The sequence below is a fragment of the Microchirus variegatus genome, assembly GCF_963457635.1.
Source record: "Microchirus variegatus genome assembly, chromosome: 3".
Classification (NCBI taxonomy): domain Eukaryota; kingdom Metazoa; phylum Chordata; class Actinopteri; order Pleuronectiformes; family Soleidae; genus Microchirus; species Microchirus variegatus.
In genome coordinates this window covers 22457368-22485347 of record NC_139804.1, presented here as the reverse complement: position 1 = coordinate 22485347, position 27980 = coordinate 22457368, and the positions used below count along the sequence as shown (strand labels likewise).

The 27980-nt window shown below is 41.2% G+C and overlaps 2 protein-coding genes across 3 annotated transcripts; one reads left to right on the top strand and one right to left on the bottom strand.

Annotated features, from left to right (window-relative positions):
- Nucleotides 1–11: 11 nt before the first annotated feature.
- git1 (G protein-coupled receptor kinase interacting ArfGAP 1) lies at nucleotides 12–21384 on the top strand. Of its 2 annotated transcripts, none has more exons than XM_083886287.1 (21): nucleotides 12–134; nucleotides 3787–3920; nucleotides 4104–4216; nucleotides 5070–5175; nucleotides 5551–5637; nucleotides 5738–5868; nucleotides 6003–6097; nucleotides 6174–6216; nucleotides 7097–7123; nucleotides 7697–7745; nucleotides 8236–8308; nucleotides 9041–9138; nucleotides 9981–10092; nucleotides 10426–10550; nucleotides 11499–11651; nucleotides 12767–13111; nucleotides 15142–15225; nucleotides 16503–16579; nucleotides 16721–16894; nucleotides 17353–17416; nucleotides 17520–21384. In XM_083886287.1, the coding sequence occupies exons 1-21, from the start codon at nucleotides 83–85 to the stop codon at nucleotides 17733–17735; spliced, it is 2358 nt and encodes a 785-aa protein (XP_083742413.1). In that variant the 5' UTR covers nucleotides 12–82; the 3' UTR covers nucleotides 17736–21384. The 2 variants fall into 2 exon arrangements, with proteins under 2 accessions (XP_083742413.1, XP_083742412.1); XM_083886286.1 differs by having other exon boundaries at nucleotides 16503–16591.
- Nucleotides 21385–22073: 689 nt separating this feature from the next.
- On the bottom strand, nucleotides 22074–26898 carry tp53i13 (tumor protein p53 inducible protein 13). Its single transcript, XM_083886890.1, has 9 exons — nucleotides 26565–26898; nucleotides 26379–26453; nucleotides 25661–25696; nucleotides 25371–25429; nucleotides 25119–25197; nucleotides 24687–24815; nucleotides 24208–24417; nucleotides 23192–24056; nucleotides 22074–22656 (listed from the first exon to the last, which is right to left on the bottom strand). Exons 1-9 carry the CDS (start codon nucleotides 26676–26678, stop codon nucleotides 22550–22552), a joined length of 1674 nt encoding a protein of 557 aa, XP_083743016.1. The 5' UTR covers nucleotides 26679–26898; the 3' UTR covers nucleotides 22074–22549.
- Between the last annotated feature and the right edge of the window lie 1082 nt (nucleotides 26899–27980).

The window sequence follows — 27980 nt, the reverse complement described above, 5'->3', positions numbered from 1 at the left end:
ACGTCGGTCGGTAGCTCAGGGGAAAGGGCGAGCAGCTACATCATCGCCGACATCCATCGCGCGATTTCAGCCACTTTCCAATATGTCAAGAAAGCTACAGAGGACAGAAGTCTGCGCCGACTGCAGTGCGCCAGGTAGGGGCGATGGAAATTAATCAGAATGGACCACTGTACTGGAACAATACGCCGAAAGGGCGACGTGGTGGGACAGCAGGGCCGAGGCTGCTGTCACTGTCAGCGGGTCCGCAGAGCAGGAAAACGGCCAGGGCTTCCTAGCGTCGCATAGGCCCAAAATAAACAGCGAAAATAGGCGTTATCACATCGGGAACCATCCTCAGCTAATAGCTGCTAAATGTGAAGTAGCCAAGTTTAACGGCTGTAAATGTGTATTCATTTGCCTACGATTGCTTGTGAGGGAGAGCAGTTTGTTTGCGGCAATGAAAGGCGTGAGTGTCAGATTTATGTCGCCACTTTCAGAGACGTTTGTTTTGATTTTCGCGACCGGGATAGACTTCTTATCACGTTAGCTCAGATTGGCTAACGTAGTGGTGATTTTGACTCACTGTGGCAGCTCACTAATACTAAATGTATCTAATTAACGTGTTGAACTGATACACTGCTTCATTTTTGTACTGTAATTGTTTTATGTCATTGTTGACATGAGACTGCGGCTTCTTCAGTTAGATGTAGCTGGATAACACTGCTAGCTTAGCTACAGCGTTAGCTAGTTTAGCTAACTTTTGCTAAACGGCAAGTTGTTGCTAAGCGAATTCAGCTACGAGCCAGTCGTTGGCGGTGCCTGACATCAGTGTTAAATGATTGATTTGTGTTCTAAAAAGCATCGAAAGAAGCTAACTTCTTTAAACAGTAGTTTTCTTTTGTTTCATAGTGTGTTTTTTCCTTTACGTACGCCTAGGGAATTGTAGAAAAATACACAAACAACTTAATTTGTAAGACATCCCATAGTGGAATATTTAACCTCTCATAATAAAATGTCACATATGCACACAGATTGGATTTCCATATAGGCAATATATGAGGTAAAAACATGTAAGGCATAGTGATTCATGTAAATGAAACCTCTGTAATATATACACCTACTATTATGGATATGTCGTACATAAGATATCACTCTCTTGGTATAGGGACATTTCTGTATGTATTTATATACCTAAGGTTGAAAAAGAAACAAATGATCACAGTTCACCTGTCAGAAAACAGTAATGTGTTGTCCGCACACTGTTATTAGAAGGATGGATAGTATGATGGGTATGTAAGACTGGATGATAGGGCCAATATAGGGCCAATAAAAAAGACAGTCTATCAATAAGTGTCACAATAAACGTCATCATATCAATATACTGTATATTGTACCTGTATTATATTGATATTGAACAAAATTATATTGTTAAATTATTACTGAACCCTAAAAAATAGACAGATATGCAGTATATATGACTGCTGCAGTGTACTGGTACATTTATAGGTGAGGTTTACCTCACTGCTCCATCTGTGTTTGTTGGAAAATAAGGTAGGGGAGTGTGGCCAATATAGGTTTTGCCATCTTTCTCAATAGACATAGCCTCATATGACCTCAGTTTTATTTTTAAATTTTATTTTAAAAGTGCTCCAGTATTTATGTGCATGTTCTTGTCATTCAGTCATGTGTACATGCATTTCAACAGCTGCTCTCGTTGGCTTTAGGACCGTAATGTTCAAAAATAGTGTTCAGAATGATTCTGGCCTTACCTAAGGATTTTATGACCTGGATTCATCCCTTACATTTATTTCTGTTCAGTAACTGTTTGTCTTCTGCTCCTTCAGTTGCTATTCATAATCTGACTAGCACTTATAAACTCCAGTTTGAACCAGCATTTTTCATTAACTAGTTTGTCAGTGCAGCAGCAATTACTGTTGTATACGTCTTGTACCACCATGAGTTCTCTGCAAGCAGCCCCTCCTCACGACAACATTTGCACACACTCACAGTGCTTTTTGCAAAATGCTGACCAAGCCACTGGTGACAGGCCACCCCCCTATGACCCAGCCTTGTCATACTGGGGGGTAGCTTCATGGCATGGCTACAAAAGACAACCAATACTTCCAATCCTAGCCAGGCCTCTTGAAGCTTTAATGTCATGCCATAGCAATATGGAGGGTTTATAGCAACAATGAATCATGTTGTCCTGATGGTGAAGTCTTTATCGAACACAGATGCAATTGTGGAAGAACTTTACGCTCTTGTGTAAGCATTTAGACCAGTTTGACTGTGGCATTGAATCTGTTCATCTTATGTTGTCAAGTTTAGCCTGTCGTTATTTTTGATTATTAGACATTGATTTGTCAGTGTGTTGTATTGTGGTGATTGTATCATTCACCATTGTAACACTCATTGTAATAAATGATTTTATGCAGACAGTTTAAAACAAATGGCAATGATATGTTGATGAATTGGACCAACTTTTGGCTTAATTATATCATGCTGCATATTTGGCCAATACAATACTGTCAATATTCTCTCCAGGTCTAATAGCTTAATGGTGTAGCCTCATATCGATCCAGCGGGCCAAGCAGATAGCATAGCCTGTGGGAGTTTTTAAATTTATTGCACAGATTAAGGAATTAAATTGCTTCAGTCCGGCCTTTAAAGACTATGTGCTACTATTCTAAACTACAGTAGGCTGTAGCTCTTATCAAAACAATTTTGCATTTGCTGATTTTTTTTTTTTTTGCTGACAAAAGTAATGTGCATCACGTCGGTTCACGAAGTGCATGCAAGTGTGCATATATTTGTTTCGATGGCAGATTGTGTTAGCTGTGAGCTGCTCATCTCATCAGGCTCATGAGGGCATGAGTGTGACCCAGACTTAAAAGATATTTTTGCATTCTGCAACACTGAGATGACTGGGTTTTGTATAATTCTGAAACTTTTATTTTTTTACTGCAGGGAGCATGTGATTCGCTTAAAAATGAATAAATTCTGAACATGGATAGACTTGGAGAAAGAGCACATGTCTCTGTGGGGAAAATGTTGTCTTAGAGTGCTTATTTTGCACATTAAGTGCTCCTGCGTAAAAGTGTTCTGCGTAGGCTACGCAGAGCACTCTGCGTCGTCTCCGACTGCACAAAATATTTTAAGTGTCCGTCACTCTGTCAAGGGACAACAGAGACGGCAAGAGCTGCGATTGGTCCTCAGGACAGGCCGAGCTAAGCTGCTCTGTGCCGGCTCACAGTGCGCACAGAGCGTCCACAGAGGCGGAGCTGATCACTGCCGAACGTCGCTGCCAAACTATAAATACGTTGTATCTTAATACACACAGCACATGTTTAGACTCTAAATGGCCAATTTCTCGCCTCAAATTATCTTAAAACTGCGTTCCGTGACACAGAAAAAGTGAGAAACGGCCACTGTTTCAACAACAGTCTTTCTCTCTCGGAAAGCCAGAAGCACAACAACCTTGCACAGCGACCCCTACTGATCGGTGGGGAAATTGCAGCGTGTGTCCGTCACCACGACGCAGAAGTATGAAGGCTCGAGGGGTCTCCGTGGTTACGCAGTCAGATAACGCATTACGCAGTCGGAGAAGTATAATGTGGCCTTTACATTGCCAGGATATTACTGGCCTTCTGGTTTCCCAAAGAAGAGATTTATTTTTCACATGCAGCCTATACAGAAGTCAATATTGTGGTACAGCCCTTAGTAGTATTTACAATGCCCAACAAGCTTCACCATCAAGCGCTACCTGCTAACAAAGCATGTGCAACCATCATTCTGTGTTTCTGTCAGATCCAGGCTGGACAAGCATTAACCGCGGGGTCCTGATCTGTGATGAATGCTGTTCAGTTCATCGAAGCTTAGGCCGCCATATCTCCATAGTCAAGCACCTGAGACACAGTGGATGGCCTCCTGCACTACTGCATGTAAGTTTGAGACGTGTAGAGTAATTTTATCTTTTTCTACAAATGTTTATATATATTGCATCAAATTAGGGCTTAATCCTGCTAGTGAGTATTCATTTTATTTTGTTTTTTTGGTCATACATTTGCAATTGAGCTGTATGGTGACTCATTTTACATGATGTAAGTAATCTGTGTGTTTTTCAGATGGTTCAAACCTTGGCCAGTAATGGGGCCAACTCCATATGGGAACACAGTCTCCTGGACCCTGCTCAGGTGCAAAGTGGTCGTAGAAAACCCAACCCCCAGGACAAAGTCCAGTAAGTACACTCACAAGTCACTACAGGCTGAAGTTACACAAAGTAATACTTCTACATACCTCTCTCCTCGGTCACCTCTGCTGGAGGAAATATTTGTCTCTGCTTCACAGGAATGTCACATAACCTTTCTCAACATAATTGGTGTTTTCATTAGTGGAGTGTCATAATATGACATCAGATAAACCCTAACCCTAACCCTATGGTGTTTTGTATAATTAAATACAGTGTATGTTTTCATATTGTACAGTATAAGACAGTAATAATAACAAAGAATTGTGGTTAATTCTGGTGATCACCTGTCTGCACTGGAAGGAAGGAGTTCCGATATATATATATATTTTTTATTTTAAGTGTGAAAGAACCTTGCTTATGTCTGTAAAAGAGCAGCGTTGCTGGCATTTAGTTCATGACATTTATTTGATGAGAGAGAGTGTGTGGTTCGTTCTGTGTTATTGCATATCACAAAGAATGAAATAGAGTGAGTAAAAGGTTATGTCAAATGTTACATCAATGCATAAATGAATAGTTGGAAAACTGATCATAATATTATGCACACTTGCATTTTCATATTGTTTTTACTCCATGTTTTACTTGTAACATGGAAGAGTGTATTCCCTATTAGCATGAAAGCCCAAACCATATCCCATATCAGGTGTCGATTCTCTCATGGATCAGTGCAAAAACAGTTTGTGTTTATACACCTTAAATGCTGATCAGCGTGAGATTTAAAAAAAATCACACGCTATTTTCTATTGCAAGAAAATGGTGTAATAACTATCATTTACCTTTTAGATTAACCCGCTTACTTTTGAGATGTGTTTTTCTGCTAATGACCTTACCTCTTCCTGTGCAGTCCTACTAAGTCAGAGTTCATCAGAGCCAAATACCAGATGCTGGCCTTTGTGCACAAGCTTCCATGCCGCGATGATGATGGTGTCACCACCAAGGACCTCAGCAAGGTGAGGGCTCTCTGTTCCACAGCTGAGGGGCAATGCATTATGAGTTTGTGTTAATTAGCCTATTAAGACATAGCCATACTGTAGAACAGCATGTGTCGGCACAAAGGATGTTTCTTTTATAGATGTCAGAGGGAGACCTTTACATAAACAGGCATACGCGTGCATGCATGTGTGTGCACACTCATGCACTTCCTTAAACACGTGCACGCTCAATGATAACACCCTCTGGCAGGAAGTGATCTGAATGACACAGCAGGATGTAATGATCTCTAATGCTGTAGAGCTCCAAGGAGCAAATGAGGGGCTTCTGCTTGTTTCTGTCTCTTTGTAATATTTAATCTTTCCACACACATCTCTCTCCCTCTCCTCTATTAGCAACTTCACTCCAGTGTGCGGACGGGGAGTTTAGAGACATGTCTTCGGCTCCTGTCTCTCGGTGCTCAAGCCAACTTCTTTCACCCGGTCAGGAAAAATCTGCTCTCTGACTCAATCCATTTTGCAACTAGCCATGCTGTTGCGTCATTGTTTTTGTGCCCTGACTCCTTCTGTGCCAATCCTCTAGGAAAAAGGCACTACCCCGCTCCATGTAGCAGCAAAGGCAGGCCAGATCTTGCAGGCGGAGCTGCTAGTGGTGTATGGTGCAGACCCTGGAGCACCTGACATTAATGGACGTACACCTATGGACTACGCAAGGTACAAGACAGAAAAAACACACTTAAATTAAATGCCACATCATATCCACTGTATGAAAATGGCTTGTGAAAAAAGCTGAAGAGTTCAATCAGGTAAAAAATATAAGAAAGAATAATCTGTTTTGTGTGCTTTAGGCAAGCGGGTCATATAGATTTAGCAGAGCGGCTTGTGGAGTGTCAGTATGAGCTGACGGACAGGCTAGCCTTCTATCTGTGTGGACGGCGTCCAGGTAACTCACTGTACCAAGTCACATGATGCTCACGTGACCTCATGCAAAACAGTTTACCTCTCCTCTCTCCTCTCAGATCACAAGAATGGCCATTATATCATTCCACAAATGGCAGACAGGTATGGACCATAACATCATTATGTAATGTAATTTAATGTTGAGTATGAAAGCTGTGTTGAAGCATGCACACTCTAGTTTGATTGCATGAAGCTTTTTGACTCGTTATATTTGTGTCTGGCTGGCATGGAGTCATTGATAAGGTTGCAGTTTACTCTTTTGACCAGAGGGTGGCCCCATAGGATATGTAACCCCACCCACAAAATGGGCATCTGTATTATATTATAGCTGGCTGTTTGTAGTAAATGCCATTCTAAGCTATTACAGTTAACAGTGATCATTTGGACAGACGAGGTGTGCTTGGTTTATTAATCCTGATCTGCAGGTTTGATTTTGGAGGTGTAGAAGTGCACGATAAATCAAGTTATTTGGCTCAGTTTCGAGGCTACTCTATGTGCGGGTGGAGAATAACTTGTATGCAGTCCTTCTCGTAGCGAACATAGCAACAGAATTTTCATCATTAACTTGATTTATAATAATGTGATTCAAAGGATTTTATGGATTGCATCTCTTTCTCTCTTCTCTTCCTCTCTCTCTATATAAGGACCAACAGTTCTATTATATTAGGACCACACAAAGTGAACAGGCTAAGAATAAGCTAAAAATGACACACAACAAACATCAATCAATCTCTGAGATTGTCTTATAGCTGCACAACCCTAAACCAGGCACTCCTCAAAATGTATTTGTAACTTAACTGGGTCTTGCCTCTGAGGTGCCATCTAACTCCACTTGCATCTATTCTGTTCTGGTGAATGGTTCCTCTTGATAATAACAATTAAAGCTGTTTTGATGTGGCTTCTTTGCCCCTTTTTCTCTCCGTTTCTTCACTTTTCTCACTCGTTTTCTGTTGTCTCCAATTGCTGTGCTTGGTGGAGCCAGAGCTCGTCCTAAGTGCCCGACACAGAGGTATCTTTACTCTCCTTGTCCCTTTCATTTCATGCCCTTCATTGAAATCCTCTCACTCTGCTTCCCCATCCTTTTGTAGTTTCCCTCTTGAGGTTTCTAATGTGAACAGTCAGTGAGTTGTACAGTTAGTTCCGCATTAAGCAAGGTGTCACTCCTGTTAGGTTAGAAGGATCGTACTGGACATCTCCATATGTTAAAATAAAAAATAAAAATCATTACTAGATATTTTCAATGAGCAAAGAAGAGTTTATATTGGGTTTTGAAAGTTTATTTTACAAAAAGTAAAATAAATGTTGTAAAACATTTAATTTGTAACTCTAATATCTGTGTAATTGAACATGATTGATTGGTTTACTGCAGCATACGGTATTCAGGTACATTTTTTGCTGACATTTTAAGACATGCACCCAGTCCTGTCCTGTAGCTAATGTAACCCCCCCACAACACCCTTCCCAAACCTTAACTCATCTTCTCTTTCCGTTTACACATCTCCCCTCCCTTCTCCTCCTCTGCCTCCTAATTCCACTGTGTAATTATGAAGCCTGTTGGACTTATCATCTTTTGTTTTTGTAGCCTGGACCTCTCAGAACTGGCCAAGGCCGCCAAAAAGAAGCTCCAAGCGGTGAGTTGGGACAAAATGTTAGACTCCAATTGTTATTTATTGTACATGTGTACAGTTGAATTGACAGGTGTGAAGTCATAGATACACTTTCACTTCAAACAAACCAGTGAGCTTTTGTTTCTCTGGAAGTAATGTCAAAATGTGCTGCAAATACTTTGTTAAGATTAAGAGGCTACATTTTCTGTTTAATGCCATGAAATGAAACAGAATGACTGCTCCACAGTCGTTTGTTTTACCCCATAGAAAGATAACAATCCAAAAACAGACATCTCATGGTCAATTAGCAACATTTGAATGATGTAAGTAACAAACAAATTGTTATGGTAAAATTTAAAGAATGACCTGAAAAATTAGAAATCTTGGATAGTAAAACCTTAAAACTTGCATTACATATGATAGTACATTTTTGGTTTTGTTTGTTTTGTTGTTATGCTATGCACAAATACATTCATGTTGACATATTTGGGGTCCTTTTGCTTGCATTTGACAGCTCAATAATCGGCTGTTCGAGGAGCTAGCAATGGATGTCTATGATGAGGTGGATCGCAGAGAAAATGATGCAGGTATACATCATCTCCTCCTCACTCCTTATTTCCCTGTTTTGTCATCTATAAGGCAGAAATATCTGCCAGTGTTGTGATTTTGCAATATGTTGAAACTACCTGTTGGAAAAAAAACGTGAAACGGCAAGATAAATATAGAGAAAATGGATCTTTATCAGGAGCGAGTGAATTTGAAGGACAGAGGGAAGAGAAAAAGGAGGTCGAATGAAGTGAGGGAGGAGAGTAACTGAGGAAGTGCCTCAGAAATTCTTGAGTCTTTCTCCTCCTCCTCCTCCACCACTACTCTTTCTTGCTCTGTCGTTTTCTTTTTCTTTCTTTTTCTTTCTTTTTCTTTCTTTTCCTTTCCTTCAGCAGCAGTCAATTTGTGCTTTCTGACAGAAGCACTGCAGGTAAGTGAGAAGAGATACACCGTAGAGGCTGGAATCCAGTTTTAAAATCTGTAATTTATTTTAAAACAATATTTTTGTTTTGTGTCTCCATGTAAGTGTGGGTGGTTGAATTGGTGTTTGAGTACCCATGTTCCAAGCCAAGGCGACCTTGCAGCTTAAAGCTACATGCACACTTTCTCTCTCTCTCTCTTTCTCCCTCTCTCTTTCTCTCTCTCTTTCTCTCTCTCTCTCTCTCTCTCTCTCTCTCTCTCTCTCTCTCTCTCTCTCTCTCTCTCTCTCTCTCTCTCTCTCTCTCACACACATACACGTGCAGACTTATTTCTGTTCATGTTTATGTCTCCAGTGTGGCTCACGACCCAGAACCACAGCACTCTGGTAACAGAACGCAGTGCAGTGCCCTTCCTACCAGTCAATCCTGAATATTCTGCCACACGCAACCAGGTAACCACACACCCACCCACACATGCACATAAATATGTACATGCATACACAGGAAATTGCAGATATTTGTAACCTGAGGACACTGAGAAAATTGATAGAGGGAAGAGACAAAGTAGTCTCTCATGATTTCTTTTGACACTTACTCAGTGTATGTGTTTTGGGGAAAGCTAAAAATGAGTGTGAAATTGACAAAGGGTGTTCCTCAGCTGTGAGAAAGTTGGAAATGCATAATCCATCTGTGCTACTCTGTCTCCTCTCACTCCATGTTTGTGAGAGAAGTCCCATATGTCCTGTCATACAGTTCTCCCTCATCTGTGTGGCTTATTTGTGTAAACACAGATTTTTAACACAAGCATACACACACTGAAAAAACACCAACATGCCAAGGTTGCTTTGCTCTGCTTTGAGTGGGTAATTCACATTGGGTTGGATCTCTTGTGTATTTACACTGAGGAACACATTTAGATTTTAACTATTTGTCTACTGAATTGTTGCGTTTTGAAAAGCACATTGCTTGTGAAGTAATTCCAGTTTTGTCTGTGTAGTCAGTGGAAATTAACCTTTCTATTTTCAGACATGGATATGCCAGCATGTTATTGTCTTTGCACAGTTTTGTCTGTGTGTGTCAGTTGCGAGTACTCCTTATGTGACTGTGTTTTTCCATAGCTCATTGTAGTTGACCACAGTAGTAACACAGGCAGTGCAGCACTGACTATGGGCCCAATTGTTTTTGCAAACTGCACATCTCGAGTTGAAATTTACAGAAATCTACCAAATTCCAGTGTGTGCACATATGTTACAAATGAACACAAGACCTAAGTCCTGAATCGTTGTTCTTGCAGGGTCGCCAGAAGCTGGCCCGATTCAACGCTCGTGAGTTTGCCACACTCATCATTGATATCCTGAGTGACGCTAAAAGGAGACAGCAGGGAAAAGGTCTCAGCAGCCCAACTGGTGAGCGACTGGGAGGAAAGTACATAAGGACATAAAGCTCACTGGAGCTGCATATATGGATGCCTATTGCCTACAATCTTAGTGTGTTTCTGTTCTGCAGTGTGGCTCTTAAAGCATATGATTGCAAACATTGTATATACAACAGATTAGAACTGCAAGCAGCAACAAGATTAATGGGTTCAGTCCAGCAGCATAGTGAAGAATAGAAAAGGGTTTTAATTGTTGTTGTCTTATCAATGTGAAACATCTCACTAGAGGGATGAAAGGCTAGAGAGGAGCTATATGTGCTGTTTTGAAATACCCAATGAATGAGGAAATACTTCCTTTTGACAGACCAACTCGACCTGGGCAGTGATGATGACCAGCATGACTACGACAGTGTAGCATCCGATGAAGACACTGACAGTGAGCTGACCGCCCAGAACAACAACAACACACAACGTAGCAACCGCGCAAAGGTATAGTACTTGACTACTAGTACAACTCCTACGTTGATAATATGCAAATACAATTTACCTGCTGTGACGACAAACCAGCAGTCGTCTTCCATAGTGTCTGAGAGTGACATTTAACAAAGCAAACTATTTAACAATATTTTCCTCTTTAAAACTGCTTGTCCCAGCATGCTTTGCGGGGAGTGGCCACAGTCAGGGCTGCCACATATTTCCTGAGTGACATCATCAACTATTCTGTGTCGCTGTCAGAGAGGCATTGTTCATACAGAGAGTCTGTGTGTGTGTTTACGGGGGAGGAAGAGGAGATGGAGAAAGAGAAGAGAGAGTGTGCACGGTGGAAGTGGTAAACTGCAACTAAACCATTAAATATGTTCTCTTCCTGTGGACTTTATTTAGCTCAGTGAGCAAATTACCATCAAACCACAAGTCAGAGGCTCCACTCAAATATGTGCATTTAAGATTTTGTTTGGTTGAACAGTGGCTTGGTGTCAGATGTCACTGTATGTTCATTTAGTGGGGGCATGAGCATAAAATAGAAATATGTAAAGCGAATGTTAGTCGTGCTTTAGGGAATCATATAGGACTGAGTTTTAACGTGCTCTCGGTCACAGGAAGTGGGGGCGGTCGGTGCTTTGAGAGTAGAACTAAGGCTCTACTGTGTTTATGTGTGATCAGCTGCAGTACTGTTGTGCAGGCTATAGTGCAGCCCACTTTTTCCTCTCACAGTATTAAGCTCTGTTTTTACCCAGCTAAAAAAGTATTACTGTATATTATTCCCATGTTACCCCTGAAAATGGCAACCATTAGATATATATGTTATTCTGAAGATATAAAAAAAATTTTCCTTGCAGAAACTACACAAATCATGAAATCATACATCATCATGTCAGTTTTCCTCACTTCTCATGTTTTTCTTGTCTTTTTGGTCCTGTCTGTGTCTCATCAATCCAGAGTATGGACTCATCAGACTTGTCAGATGGTCCCATCACCCTGCAGGAGTACCTGGAGGTGAAGAAGGCGCTAGCCTCCTCAGAAGCCAAGGTCCAACAGCTCATGAAAGTCAATAACAACCTGAGTGAGGAGCTGCGGCGGCTCCAAAATGAGGTAAAGTCTTTGAAGGGGATGTGAAAACATGGGCAGGGATAAATTTGGGAAAAATGAATTTAACCAACATTGAGAGATACAGAGCAGGAGAGACACTTTAATTTGCTTGACAAAAAGTCAATTTCTTCAAGAAAGAGAGATGTGATTAATCAAGAAAGGTTGTTATACATTTTTTCTCAGAAAAGTGTCACTGTAAATCTGTTGGAGATATCTGTATCGTATGAGAGAGGATGCCTAGGTGACGGGGATGCATTGAAGACACAAGATAAAGTGACAGAGACAGGTTGGCAGCGTGAGAATGAACAAGTGATCCAGACACAACGAGGGCATGGTGATGGAGAGACGAGTTAATATTTTAATATCTTCTCAAGCTGGTATGTTTTTCCTGACAGGGTGTCAGTGATGTCTGTGGAAGATGAATTTGGTGACCGATTTTTAGTGATATCTCGAAAACCAAAGCAGAAGTCATTCTCACGTGGAGTGAGAGTGTGACAAATGTCCTTTCTCATTTTAGTCATTACTTTTAGTTAAGTTTTTTTTACAGTGAAGTCTCTGTTGCTCCATTTGGCTTCTTGTGAGTCGTCATCATTAGTTTTATGTATTCATAAGTGTCTGCTAGTATTAGCTCATGTAACCCATGGATCATTAATAAATTGAGAGTTTAGTGAAGAAGCGTCAAGGCAAACGTGCACAATATGTACTAGCAAACACTTGTGTTCACGCTGCAAATAAAAAATAAAGGTGTCAGACGAGATGGTAGTCAAAAGGTGCAGGTAAATCCATATTGCTTCTGCCTGACCCCTCTAAAGCAAAGAAGTGTATGTACAGGTTCTGTATGTTGCCTTCCCTTCCATAACCTAATCCTTGCTTCACCATAACCGTAACTTACTGATACACTGCCACCACATATCCCCTCCTACCCCACTACTGATGTAACTTCATATATGAAACCCTGTGTGAGCCTTTAATTGTACATGCGATTGTGGGTGCTTGTTTTTGACCATTCATTTGACTCCACCCCTCCCTTCCCTTTGACCTTCCCTTCCCATGTCCCTCCCTCCTTCCATCCTCTCATCCCTCTCATCCTTTCCTGCTCCTTCCCTCCTCTCCTGTAGATCACACGGATGCAGACAGAGAACAGTGCCCTGCGGGGGGGCCAGCAGGCTGGGGGAGCATCCGGCCATGGGGTAGGGGGGCCTGGTGGAGGAGGAGGAGGCCATTGGCAAGGGGGGGTGATCCGAGGAGGAATAGGTGGAGGGAGTCTTGGTGGGTTTGGGCCAGGAGCAGACACCCCAGGACTCACTGTGTCCTCCTCAGTCACTCCCCACTCTCATGCCAACCGGCGAGACCGCCAAGCCTTCTCTATGTACGAGCCAGGTGCAGCCCCTGGCCCCACGGCCCATGGTCCCCCAGCCCTGGACTCCCTGGCAGCCCGCCTGCAGCCCCTCAACACACCCAGCGTAAGTTAGAACTTCCCCTGGCCCCTCTGACTTCTCTCCCTCCTATTGGTGGCTTTGATTGGTTCTCTTATACCATACTGATGGATTTTGCCTTCAGCTTTCTCTCTCCCTGCATCTCAGTTCCCGATCCTTCTCCTTGAAAGGTCCAGTTGTGCATGAACTTTTTAAATGTGAAATCGTAGCACTGGTTTGTAGATGAATAATGAGACATCAATCTCAAAAAAGGGAAGTGCACAAATGTGCCCTGAAGGAGAAAGATGTAAAAAAAAAACAAAAAAAAAAAAGGGGGCCGGATCAGACTTGACTTCCCAGTTAACGGTCATGCTACTGTACAGCTGCTTAATCTTGAGATGCAAGGGTCGCATACACGCACAGTTACACACACTCTTAGGTCATTTTGTTTATATCGTTTGAAAGGGCAGTTTACATTGCTGTTAGAAAAAGTATGTGAACACTTTGGAATTTCCTGGTTGTCTGCATGAATTTGTCATAAAATGTATTCTGCTCTTCATCTAAGTCACAAGTATTAACAAACACACTGTGATTTAGCTAATAACACACAAGCTAAAGGGATCATTTATGTTTTCAATCAAACTCGCCCATTAAACAGTGGTGGAAAAAGTAAGTCATCCCCTTGGACTACTGACTTCAACTAAAGATATATAGTCAGGGTTTAACATAGTTGGTGTCCTGTCAGTCCATCATTGATGGAACAATCACAGCTTTATTCAAGCAAACATACAAGAAAATGATGATGCTACGAGACATGCAGGTAAATCAACTTCATAGTCTTTTTAACAAAAGAAATTGTTGTTCAGAGCCACGACCTTAACCCAATAGAGATGCCGCGAAACAAGCTGTTGACGTCAGACATCCTAAAACTGGCTACACTGAAGCAGTTCTGAAATGATCACTAGTTGAAATGACAGTGTGCAGGTCTAATGCACAGCTACTTGAAGCTGTTGAGGTTATTGCTGCCAATTGAGATTCAACTGTTTCCGAGGGTTCACTTACTTTTTCCACAACCACTGTGCCTTATTTAATGAGTTGTTTGTGTGTTAATAGCTTAAACACATTGTGTTTGTTAGTACTTGTGACTTAGATGAAGATCAGATCAAACTCCTGCAGAAAACTGGAAATTCCATGCCTTTGCGGCAGCCTGGCAAGCACCTGCCTATAAACGATACTCCACATTGTGGTGAGGCAGACCACAACACTTGTGATTGCATCATGTCTGATCCAAGCACATACTCCCTTTTGTGGTCATAACTATTGTATAGATGCACACAAACACACACACAGTGGCATAGAGACTGCAAAATGGTGTCTAGGTGGTGGAATTGCAGAGGGACTCAGGCACACCAGCACACATCCAAGTACAAAAGCCGTCTCCATCTTCACTAAGCAGGCTAAGCAACACAGACAGTTGCTTGTCGTCAGAAAACCCTTTATATACGAAAAGTGAGTGTCCAGTTCACCGTCTGTTTACAAAAAGATTTACCTGTATGTTTTCTTTCTGTCTGTCTGTCTCTTCACCTGTCTGTCCCTTGCTCACTGCAGTTCAGCCGTGCATCCTCTGGATGTAAGCATTTTGTCTGTCATTGCATTGTTTGTCATTTAGTCTTCGAATGTAGGATTCTCACACTGTGCACCACTTCTGCTTGTTATGCATTCTAATACTGGAGATCAACATTAGTTTCTAGTATGTGTAGACTATTGCAGATAAGCTCTGTGTGATGTGTTGCTGCTGTTCATCTTTAGTTGGTTAGTTTCTGCGTGTCCTATAGAGGCATTCAGTCTTGATAGGATGATGGGTGAGCTGCTGAGTTGATCTGGCGCTGCTCTCACTGGCTCCTTCATTTTGTGTTTTTGACAGTTTATAAAAACATGTCTTCTCTTTTTTTTCCTTCCTTTTCATCCAATTTTTTCCTCCAAATTTTTAATTTCCTTTTCTATCTTCCGTCATGTCATTTCCGTCCTTCCCATTTCTTTCTTTCTCTCTCCATCCTTGTCTACCTCTCTCTTCACAGATGAGAAAGGGTAGTACAGGAGGAGGTCCAGCATCATATGGCGGACAGCATTTGTCTGCATCTACAGAGATGGGCAGATATATGGTGAGTCTTTGGTGGTTTTCTATACACATTCAATTCTGCTGTTGATGCATTTTGTTTTGAGAAGGTTCACTCTACAGTTGTCCTAAAAACAAAGGTGACGGGGCTTTTCCTGTCATCAACTATTTAAGGGGCTATATGTAAGAAATGCTTTATATTTAGACACAAAATAACTGTGAGCAATTTGTTTTTTTTGTGTTGAGTTTTAATATGTCCACCAGGTGTCACTCTTGTGTAATTTTTGGTCACAATATAGTTAAGAACAAATGTTCAGGTTGTTTAGTTGCTGTAAGCCACACTGTGCTGGCAGGTGATACTGTGTAGTGAGGGAGATTTTATTGCACTGTATGGATAAATGAATAATGTGGATTATTGGAGATTTGTGGTGAGCATGAAATAAATTCAAAAATCAACTGATTAATTTCCCTAGACACGTAACACCAGTGATTACTTGTAAAGTGCATTGACTAAGGTGTATGTCTAGCAAACCCTCGGGGACATTAAGTATAAGCTTAGGCTCTACAATAACCATGATTTTTCATTAGAGATTGAGGAAAACGGTTGAACTGAAACTCTGGGCCCACTCATAACAACTGTGGAACCAGTTTATTCACAATATACGTTTTGGTATGTTGCGCCGCCCACCACCACCCAACCAATTTCACTGCTCATTGAGCTTTGACACATGGAATTCCAGCAAAGTAATCGGTGAGAGCAGCTAGCTGTTATGCATTGGAACGTTACCGAAAAGCTTTGACTCCTCTTAAAAATCTCTCAACTGGAGGACAAGAAAAACCAGGGTATGCAATGGAAACGCATTATAATGTAGACAAAAATAAAAATGAGACAAAGTTGACCATGACAGACGTGCAAAGGTGGATACTTTTCTCCTGGACAGCAGCAAAACAGAAAACGTCAACCAAGGTTAGCTAATGAACATACACTTTGTCAGTGGGTATCTCAAGAATATAGCATTTATGTAGTCTGATATTGTCGCCTTGTCGTCTCTTCTCAACATGTGATAGTTCCCCACTACCGCTCAGTGCGACTCCCTTTCACTTTCAAGCTCCTTCTGTTGTTAACAGGCAAAAATTATCAAAATTAACAAATAAAAACAGATGATTGTACAGTTATATATGTAAATGTGTATGTTTGCATTTTGATTTGGGATTACAGTAGGCACTTGAAATAGTCAATAAAAGTCACTGTTGTACATGTTTTACACATCACAAATCACCTGGAAATATCTATGGAACATAATCATCTGTTTATTTCATCAGGTCTCTAAACCAGAGAAGCACGGTAGTGGCACAGACAGTGACTATGACAACACACAAACATATGACCTCTCGCTAAGGTCAGACTCACGGCAAGTGACTTAACACACAAGGATTAATGTTTCTTAATCTGAATTTTAGTGTTGTTTTTCTCCACTATCCCTTTTGTCCTGAGGGAAACAACATGCTGATCAATAGAAGTGTATTTTCTTTTTTTTCAGGATGGGCCGCAGTAGTGAGGAGGAGGGCCGTGGGGAGTCTGACGAAGGAGTAGGGGAGACGGGTGAGCCAGATCCCACTCTGCCCTGCACAGAGGACGTCATAATGAAGACTGAGCAAGTGACCAAGAACATCCAGGAGCTGCTCAGGGCAGCTCAGGAGTTCAAACATGACAGGTGGGTGACAGGAGACAGTCATGGAAAACCTATTGCTGTCTGCTGTCAATTTCTCTCATTGTGTTTTTGCATTTAGCACCAGAACTACCAGAGCCTGTTTTGTGTTTCATTGTTTTTGAAATGGGGATTATTCATTATTCATATTTAGATTCAGTTAATATTTACTGTTATAGACACCTGTTACTGTTAAAGACACCTGTAAGATTATTATGAAATATCTATTTCTGCTCCTGAATGAAAGTTGAAGTAACCAGTTAACTTTAAACAAACACATATATAATAATACAAGGCTATGATAATCACTCCCTTGATTATAGGAAATTATAAGACTTAAAACTGGATAAGCTGTTGAAATCATTATAAAATCATTCAGATATGCACATTTCTGCATATCTTCATTTATTCAAATCGTTTTACTTCAATCTTTGAGTAAATTAATACAATTCTCTCTGGCACAGCTTTGTTCCATGTTCTGAGAAGATCCACTCTGCTGTCACTGAGATGGCGTCACTCTTTCCTAAAGTAAGTTCCCTCTCCCCTTTTCACTGTCACAATCTCCATCTGGTCAGATTAGACATCGTACATGAGAGTTGAGTTTTTCCCCTTCCTTTTGATGTCTCTGTAGCGTCCAGCATTGGATGCAGTCCACTGCTCCCTCCGCCTGTTGGCGTCCAGTGCCTCGCGGTTGCAGGTGGAGTGTCGTAAGGCAGCGCCGTCAGAGCCCGGGGCCCCTGCGGTGGACTACCAGCTCCTCACTCAACAGGTCATCCAGTGCGCCTACGACATCGCCAAGGCAGCCAAGCAACTGGTCACTATCACCACTCGTGAGAAGAAACAGTGACCCAACTAATGCATGGATGGATGGAGGGGGAAGAGGGAGAAATAATAAAGAAGGATAATATGATCACAGTAACGATGGGAGGACAAGAGGCGGGGAGCGACAGACGGAGTGAGAAAGACGGGCATGATGAGGAACGGAAAACATAGAGAGAAGTTTTGAAAATGCATGGAAATGAAACGAAACAAGAGGACTTAAAATATGAGAAATTCAAATACAACAGTTGAAGTGAAAGTAGGGAAGGAACGAGCTGGAGGATCCAACATGGGAGCGAGAGCCGGGAGCAACCAACAAAAGCAGTTGGAATCAGATGTGTGTCATAAACCTTTCAACTGTGATAAGCATATGTGAAATACAAAGGTGGCACTGTACAGAGAACCTGGACCCCGAGGTATTACCATTTTATTTATTCTCACCTTTTACTTGCCATCCCTTCCTCTCCCTGTTCACCATTGCAGAGGGAGGCAGAATGTGCTGCGAGAGAGGGAAGTAGATCAGCCATGACATACTCGAAACCTTGTCCGTCCTTTCGCTCATGTGAGGATCAAGATATTCCTCCTTTGCCCTTCTTTTATCTCTGCCTTTATCTCTCTCTATCTCTCCAGCCAAACACAAGGCCTCTCTGCTTCCTGTCCATCTGTACAGGATGAGCTCCCAGTGCAGATACAGATCCTTTGGGATCTAATGTCTCCTCACGCCACACCCCAGATTCTCTCAGATGCTTTGGGTTAACTTTTGGAAGGGTCTCCAGCTCTTCTCTCACCTGTCGTGTCCCGCTCTCTCCTCCCCTCCATCCACCCTGTGTTGGTGGTTACACAGCGTGATCTGGCATGTTATGATTTCTTTCCCCTCTTTCTTTTTTTTTTTTTTTTTTTAAACGCAGCCTGTTTTGGTCTGCAACTATGAGAACAAACATTACTGACTTAAAAAGAACAAAACACTTACACTGGAATAATTGTGATTTATTATTGTTTATTTGTGTCAATTTTGTTTTGTATTGATATTTTTACTGACTGTCATCTTGATTTAACTGTTTATGTTTGTTTATTTTATTGTCTCAAATATGATGCTCATTTATTGGAATAGGGAGACAGCTGGTGGGAGTGTGTGCTCAACCTCTGACTGGGATTTCAGTTAACATGCACGCACGTTCACATAAAAGAAATAAGAAGTAAAACCTGTGAAATGGTCCTCAACATTTCTCAAGCGCTCCACATCTGGGTAACAGTTGAGGGTTTTTTTGTTTTCATATTTTAATGTCCTGTGACCAAGGGGTTGAACAGTTGCCAAAGGGGAGAAGTGTTTGGGGAGATTTGTTTTCGACACTCTTGTCAGACCGAATGCCCCTTGGTGCACTATGACAGGACCTGGAAAAAAGAAAACGCTCTTTTCATGTATCCTCATTTGACTTTGTGTGCTTGATTTACGCCTCATTTAACAGAACTAGTGGAATCATCTCAGAATCAATCTCATATTCATTTTTAGTGCCAAACAGGATAGTAAATGGCTGGTGTTGCTCCTAGGTGCTGGTTTTTGCACAGCATCCACTACTTACATGCACGCTAACATTAACTTTGAGTGGAGTTCTGTCGTTGGGAGATACTGTTATGTTGCAGTTAAGCATCATGTCAACCTGTGGAAAGCACCAGGTCTCGTAAAAACACTACACGATGCTCGCTGTATAGCTAATTAGTTTATTTTAAATTAATTAATTCACCTCAAGTGTGCTTGATTTACTTTGCCATGTATTATTGTCACTGTGGCATGCACAATCGAGCCCACAGCCTGTTTTGTGCTTGGTTCTGCGTCATGGCCTGCTGATCTGGGCCACGGAAGTCGTCACTTTTAGCTCACTGTCTCGCAATTGATATTGGGAGACAACATTGGGAACAATTTGTTTGTCTTTGTTTGCCTGTAAAGCGCACTTCACCTATTAAAGGTTTAAACATTTGTTGGAACTGTACTGAGCTAATATGGTCCCATCTGGCACTAAATCAGACGGGCTCTCGTAGGCTGCCTCGTCTCGTGAAGATTCACCTCTAACTTCATCTAATGATTCTGCGGCTCATTTCTCAGTGTTTGCAGCTTGTAACAGTTGGTGGTTCTTGCGTTATAATCCTCCTTTAATTTTGCCTGAAACGATGGCCTCATCCTTTAAAACTGCAGTTATACTTATAAACTATAAGCTCGGAACTATAAAAATGCCTTTTAAGTAGAAGCAATTAAATCAGGGTTTCACCCTCCTGGTCCTGGGGAGCCACTGTCCTGTATGTTTTAGATGTTTCCCTGCTCAAACATACCTGATTCAAATGGTCAGCTCGTCAGTAAGCTCTGCTGAAGCCATTTATTTGAATCAGGTGTGTTGGAACAGGGAAACTCCTGTTCCAACAAGTTTCAAACACTTTGATAGACTGATGCAGATCATCCTCAGCACTTGATTCACATTTTGTTATCACTTTCGCCCGCAATCATCCCCTCGTGTCCCTCCGTGTGTCACACATCTGTCTGTAGGATGAGCTCGGACTGGTTTTCCTCTGTTCCCAGTCAAATCACGTAATGCCCGGAAGACTCTTGAAATGTATTATTGTTTGATATTGAATGCCTTTGCACATCATGATCGTCATCTCCTGATTTAACTGACTGAGTTACAGTGATGTACTGACTGCTGAAACAACAGCACTACACACACACACACATACACACACATGCTCATTGGGGCCAGTAAAGAAGCTTGTCCCTTCAGTCTTGATTGCCCAAGTTGTAGACTAGAGCCATATATTTGAACATATATTTTCATGCTATATTTTGTATTAAGCTATATGTTAGGGTTAAGTTTGTGAGGTATTTATGTCTATTTGTTGGCTCAAGTGAGCTTCAGGCCAAATTCTCTTCATTCAAGTCTTGACCCTCGCTGTGCGTGTAGATACTTGATGTCTCGCGAGTATGGTTCTGCTGTGGTTTCATCCCCGTACATGTACAAACTGTAGTCCCGTCGTACGAACACTAACGATCCTATGACATTTGCAGAGTGTGAAGAGTGAAAACGCATGTTTGATTCAGGGTGTGGTCATAGTTGCACTATTTTCGTACACCAGCTGGATGGAGTAGGATCTACGTCACGCACTGCACTCTTCAAAAGCTCTTAGTTCAGGTACACAAGGTGCAGGCTGCAGGGGTTTGATGTAAGACAGGACAAATAGAAAAGGTCTGGAGCGTGCTTTGGTTCAGCACTACAGTCATCTCCACACAGGGGGAAGAGGCTCTAAACTGCACACAGCCTCATGCTTCCCCCAAACACATAGACACTACATCGGGTGCCTCTCGTGTGAATGTTAAATGCTTGTGTCATTTCATGTCCAACAGATATACGAAACGTCGTCATACCCTCAACACTTGACAGTTGGACTTTGGTTTGGACCTTCCACAAATACAGGCATTACATTTGCAGCCCGTGAGTTACAAACACACACACACACACACACACGCTTCAGATACTCAGCCACTGACGGTGCACTGTGGCCTGCACCATGTTCGTTCACAGCGATACACTTTGGGAGATGGGTGACGGGGAGATTATCTTTTAACAGAAGACGTTAAAACTGTATAAAGTAGAAAAATCAATGACTTAAAAAAAAAAAAGGTCAATCGTAATGGAAACTCATAAGCTGTACATTTGTAATAAAATAATAAAACAAGTTAATTGTCCTGGCCCTGTCTGCGTTAAGTTTCTTCTTCGTCCGCTCAAAAAGTGCATGCGTGTGTTGGGCCAGTTTTCAGTCAAGATACTACACAACAAGAAAAAGTTGCAGTAATTAAATATTTATGTAATACACAGTTTAAAATAAAAGTACTTTTACCTTTGTCCAAAGTGTCCTAAAACGGTACATTAAGAATGGAATGGCATAGAATCCACTTTAGTGTATTTATTGAAAATATTCACATCATGGTCATCGGAATTGTGTCGTACTTAAGAGGTACGATTACATTTTTACTACCCAAAGATTTGAGTAATTCTCCAGTGGTATTTTAAATGATTAAGGCAAAGTAAAGACTACTGTATCAATGCTGGTACCTGTTTATGTCCAATCATGAGTAACAATGCATAGCTGGACGTTTAAGATGTGATTGTGGTCTCAAATTCATTTTCAGCTCAATTATGTTTCTAATGCTGACATGATACAACAAAGAGCAGTTCAGTCCTCAATACTTGTGTCAGTGGTTTATTTTCTATGCAAAGAAATACAGCGATTCTTGTGTTTGCACCATTCAGTGACACACAGTGTCTAACACCACAAACTAGTTCTTAGAAAAAAGAAACGTATAAAAACTATCTCTGGGCAGAAATACTGACACGCTGAAACATGGAGACTTAATATTGTCATTTATATGCATGTGCATATAATATTTATCATATATATATGAAACTGTTTATTTACACCGTGTGCTGTGTATCAGACTGAAATATATAAAAATCACAATGCGCTGAATAAATCCTGGTGCTTCTATTGGTGTGAGATACCACATTCTTCCAGGTTTAATGGACTGGACGTCTGCTCGTCTTTTATGTACAGACAATTTGCTTTCAGGCTGTTCATGATACAGCACTACTTTTGGAGGGTCAAAAATCTGTTTTTATTTCTCCCTTTCACGGCTTTCTTCACAAGGAGAAGTAAAAGTGACAATCTTCTGACGAATCACAGGATCTCATCCTTCGCCCCGCTTTTGCATTTATCCATGAAAGTTATGTTCTGAGGACATCTACTCTTCACCTCCTCCACACCCGGAACATAATTCTTGGGAAGGGTTCCTTCATTTTTCTATGGAAGTTCATCTGAGCTGGAGGAGCTCGGCAGGAGAACACACTCCTTTCTTCTGCTCCTTTTCCGCCTCCTCTTGGAAATTAGCTGCCTCCTGTGGATCACATCTAGAAGACAGACACAGAGGACATAGCTTACAAATACACCTCATGTTAAAAGCTGTCTGTAGAAAAGCTGCATGAAGGTCTAATGTGCAACTTTTAGAAGGTTTTATTGTCAGAACCTGAATATTCTACCCATAAGTATGTTTGCATACATGTATCATGTTAGTTCAGTCATTTTACTTTCATATGTACTTTAGGCAAGGACCTTGTTTTATGGAGGCTACGGACCATCCAGTCAGAGTTTGCATTTTGTGTTTTGAAGCAGAAGCTTACTACACAAAATAAGAACAACATCCTTTCTGGTATGCAAAGGCCACCATAGCTCCCTGACGTGCTTTGGAAAGGGAAGGTTTATTTATCATTTATTACAATCTATAGTCTCACCATTAGCGTATCACACATTTTTTCACAATGGACCTTTGAAAACCCCTTAAAAGACTACATGACGTTACATGCCACAAAAGGTCATGAGCTGAGCTGAAGAGAAACTCATCAAACGTAGTCTCTCTGGTGATTGATTCCTGTGTGGTTCACTTACCCGCCACAGTATCGTAGTCCTGCTGTGGATCATGCCAGTAAAGACTGGGCATGGTCCTCCAGTGGCGGTACAGACGAGTGTGAAGCACAGACAGTGTCAGGAGAACCAACAGGAAGCCCAGTGCTGCTGCGGCCCACACTGCCTCATCTGTCCTGGGGGTCCTCGGCAACCCCTGTTTCACAACAGCAGCTCGGGCATCGGGTTGTTGAGGCTGGGGAGGAGACGCCGAATGGGATTTGGAGAGAGAATCAAAGCCACTGTTTTCACTTTTGTGTTGAGAGTCTGTAGCACCACGTGTTTGCTTGTGGTCCAACTCCCTCTCTTTTACATCTACAACTTCGTTATCCTTCATTTCCTCACTGTGTTTATCATAGTTTTTCTCTTTAGAGTCTGTGCCCTCGTCTTTGAAACTGTGAGCCAGGGCTTCAGGCCTCCCAGTATTGTTACCTTCAGGCTTCATACGTATGCCAGTTTGTGGCTCTTTGTTTTTGAGATCTGGATGTTGTGCTGCTGTCTCAATCAGGTTTTTCTGTGACTCAGAAGCCATGAATGCTAAAGAATCACTTCTAATTGTAGTCTGAGTGGTTTGCCTAGACTCAGAGGACACTTCCTTTGGACCAGGAGGATCTGAGAGCTTTCTGTTTTCTGGATGAGAATCCTCTGACAAAAATGTGGATTTGTGAGTTTTGTCGTCTCCCTTGTTCTCAACACTTTTCTGTACTTCAGTGACAGCAGCTCTTATTTGTCTGCTTCTCCCTTCCTTTATGTTCAGGCTTTCTTTCTTCACGCTGGACTCCAGTTCTGCCTCCATTGCTTCATTAAGCAGAGAAGACATGGTCTGCTCACAGCATCGCCTCAGAGACTCCTAGGGATTTACAACAACAGTGACTTAAGAGACTGTTACTGCACTCCTCTTTTAAATGCAGCGTTTATTGAAATGCATATAAAATGACATCGAAAAACATTGAAATGTTAATCAAAAAAATGACACACAATTATCAGTAAAGAATCCAAACCTTCACTTCAGTCGACTGTTCATCTGGATGTGTGCGTAGCAGCCGGTGCTGGTTAGCTGGCCAGGTTAACAGCATATTGTATTCTCTGATGTGCTTCACACCGCTGAGCTTATTTCTTGTGCTTGTTGTGGTCTCCAGCCAATCACAGACGTCTGCGGAGGCCACTGCAGACAGCTCCAGAGTTCGACCCCAGGACACCAAAGCTATTGGCTGAACACAGAGCCAGCAGACAACACACACTCTTCATTTTATCCACAGAAGGCCACCTCCTGATTTAGTAAGTCATGAGACACTAATCATGCTTAAAAACATCCTGCTGTAAAAACATTTAAAGCTGGTGTGCGCAACATTTGATAATGTTTGTCCTAATTCATATTCCACACAAAGGTTAAATGTGGGTTAAAATATTCAGGTATCAAAGTCAACTCATACTTTTTTACTATGTCAAGTTAAAAACAAAGAGACAAAGTGTTTCTTACCATGTGCTGTTTAAGTCGTGAATGTGGGGTAATGATGTAGTCTGACAAACAGGAGCGTGCCAGGACAGACAGAAGGTGGCGCTCATGCAGCGAAACGCAAGGATGATACAGCAAAACAATAGCTCCATTCTGGAAAATTCACAACACAAACATCACAAGCACACATTATTATCATTGTCTACCATCTTCCTTCTGTGGGATTTACACAAATGTACGTCTCCCCAAAGTTTATGACTACCTAATTTCTTAAATTGATATGAATATTGTATTCTGTCCTTTTCTGTTAATACTCAGTTAAAGGGCCAGTGTGTGCAATTAATGCAAAACTGTTTCATTTGGCAGAATTGGAAGATATTATAATAATTATTATTGTTTTTTTGAAGTATACACTCGCCTAATTGTATGATTGTAATGTGCAATGGTGCAACTTACATGTAGATTATTGAGCCACCTTTGAGGAGGGCAGAACCAGTACTCCCCACTCTGTGCCCTGACTGGTCTGTACGCTCCACTGCACACAAAAGACACACACAGAACTTAAAATTCCTTTAAAGCACTTTCACATGGGACACATTCATCACTTATTCATCTGCTGACAACTTCACTGTGTGGTATTACAAAGCAGTACATAATTACAATAACATTGCTCTGGTTATAAGAGTTCATGTGTCCACACAGGCTTACCTGCTGGGAATGGTGTGATTGTAGGTGATGGATTTATTCATACATATCTGCCTGGCAGGCTGTAGTGAAAAGAAAAAGGTCCAGTTACTTTTTAGTCACTCTATGCATGGTATAAACACACATTTGTCAAGAAAACTTGTAAGCTGTTGTTTCCTTTGTGAACTATAATCAGAATGTGTCAGTGACTGTTATTTAAATGCTCTGATGTTAGGAAAAAGCCAAGTTAGTGTTTTGAGTGTCAAAGGTTGACAGGAAATTGGATAAAGATAGCAGTTGCTCAGTTGACTCACCTCAGGACCATATGTTGTGTCAATGCTGGGGTACATCTGTAAATAGAGAGAGTTCAACACAGCAACACAGACAATGACAACATTTCTTGTATTTAAGCCTGATGCAGAATATAGGCCGACAGTTTACACAATTGATATTACCTGCACTGTCGCATACACAGGTGTTGGCACAACTATTTTCCTGTTGTTTCAGGAGCACCTCACCCAATTTAGATACAAAGACTAAAGCGTATAACTAGACATGGGCTCATAGGAAGATTGTCACCTGACTAAAATAAATGCAACTATAAATTATAATGCGATGTAGTAGTGGTAGTTTTCAAAACATAACAGTTTGTGCACTGAGACGTCTGTCAATAATCTACACATCTTCATTTGATTCATATCCATAAGGCTTTACACAATGCGCACAAACATGGACATTTGTCCAGATCAACAAACTAAAAATGTTGTAATGTTGCATCATAATGTTGTGTCAATGATGTTGTGACACACACACACACACACATATATATATATATAACCTTACATAAGATCTCTATAAATCATGAGGTAGATTGTATGTTGATGCATTGCATTCATGATCCTGATAATAGAATTCACCACAATCAACATATGTGCTTTTTTCCGTGGTGCATAATAAAACCGGATACTGTATTATTCCATCCAGCCCTACGTGCAACATTCAGTCAGTGATGAATGCTGAATCCATGGTTACCTGAGGAGAGTGCTGCCAGGTAGATACTGAGCAGTCCAAGTGAAGATCCGTGAGCAGGTCCATGTCCAAAGAGAGCTGTCACACACGCAGATAAACATTTGATTTAACAATAATGTAATAATAACTTGAGTTACATTCTTCAAACGTTGTAACACAAACACACCAACAGTAACGACAAAACGGTACCTTTCCGTTGTCACATCCTGGCCCCCAAGGCTCGGAGACACCGCACCGACACACACTGACCCACAGGGCGGCCAGGACCGTCACTGTCAGCGAAAGGGACGACAGGCTCGGCATGGTGACACACAGGTGACCAGTCAAGTGTGAGATGTTAAACGCGAACTCGTCGTCATAGCCTCTATTTTATCACGTCGCTACAGTCGGTCAAACGGACCGTTTATTTGGTAAAGTCCCATAACAGCAGCAGAGCGGAGTCAAGTACGTGAGGACGTCGCTGATAAAAAAAGAAAAAAGAAGACACCAGTCGGTCTGCTTAGCTAAAGTAAGCGAGGCTAGTTACATTTTTAAGTATAATTAAAAACCCTTATGTTAGTTATGTACGACAGAGAAAGGTAACAGAAAGTTCTTCGCACTCACAGACCCACAACACTACTTAATGCTACACGACTGTCAAGCTAACCATACTGAAAGAGTTCTTTAGGAATTTCAAAATTCAGCTTGTGCACCAAACAAATAATCTGTGTTAATGTATTTCTTTCCCTCCTTTGATTCTAATTAGTCGTTCGAATCATTGAATTGTGATTTCCACTAACTACACACGGTCCCGTGGTTTTAATTATATTTATTTTTATTTTTTATTTTATTTGGTTTTCTTTTATTTTGAAAATAAAATCGCATTTTTAGGAAACTAAAGACCGCATGTTTAGCTTGATAAAAAAAAAAAATACGGAAGCTGGAAAGGAACCGGAGAATGACGTTCGACTAATGGGATGTGTCCATTACTCCGTGCATCCACTGGGAGGCGACAACAACAACATTACATGACTGAAACCAGTTTATCTATCACTACCGAGCAGTACAAGTCACGACTTTACAAAATGTTTTACTGCCATTTCTGTAATACCTAATATTATTTTTGAGTCGGCGAATCAGCCATTTTCAATATATATATATGTTCGAAATGAGTGACAATTGCATGCATTTTTCAAATAATCTACATATTAATCTTATTTAAAAAATCAATAATCTGATTAAGTCTCTGGGAATGACTGGATCTAGTTTGTGCAAGTCAGCTGCAGACAGCATTATTTGATTATACCCAACTCCTCTCCACCACCGAAACATATTACTATTTTCAATGTTTGCTCTTAATGCAACAGCCAGTAGGGGTGTTTGTTTTCAAGCTGCTGGTATCATGTTGCATCTTTGTATGACTCCCAATGACTTACAGTATATTTTTACAAAATCCTCCAAGTTCACTTATGGGTTGGGCTTGCAGTGGTTTGTGTTGCGTTTTGTATCTCTGATTTTTATTACAGCACACCACAGGAATGAAACTTCCCCCTCAGATGTAATGTAAACAAGTTAATTCCCTGTTTTCACCTTTTATTTATACAGTGTCGTGTTAAACATAATAAA

What these genes read in the sequence shown, in the direction of transcription:
- git1 (XM_083886286.1), top strand. Translation starts at nt 83, where the DNA reads ATGTCAAGAAAGCTACAGAGGACAGAAGTCTGCGCCGACTGCAGTGCG. An exon ending in CCAAAAAGAAGCTCCAAGCG is followed by an intron (nt 7,746 to 8,235) that starts GTGAGTTGGGAC and finishes TGCATTTGACAG; the next exon opens with CTCAATAATCGGCTGTTCGA. An exon ending in CAGGAGTTCAAACATGACAG is followed by an intron (nt 16,895 to 17,352) that starts GTGGGTGACAGG and finishes TCTCTGGCACAG; the next exon opens with CTTTGTTCCATGTTCTGAGA.
- tp53i13 (XM_083886890.1), bottom strand. Translation starts at nt 26,678, where the DNA reads ATGCCGAGCCTGTCGTCCCTTTCGCTGACAGTGACGGTCCTGGCCGCC. An exon ending in AATCACACCATTCCCAGCAG is followed by an intron (nt 25,198 to 25,370) that starts GTAAGCCTGTGT and finishes TTTTGTGTGCAG; the next exon opens with TGGAGCGTACAGACCAGTCA. An exon ending in GGACTACGATACTGTGGCGG is followed by an intron (nt 22,657 to 23,191) that starts GTAAGTGAACCA and finishes TCTGTCTTCTAG; the next exon opens with ATGTGATCCACAGGAGGCAG.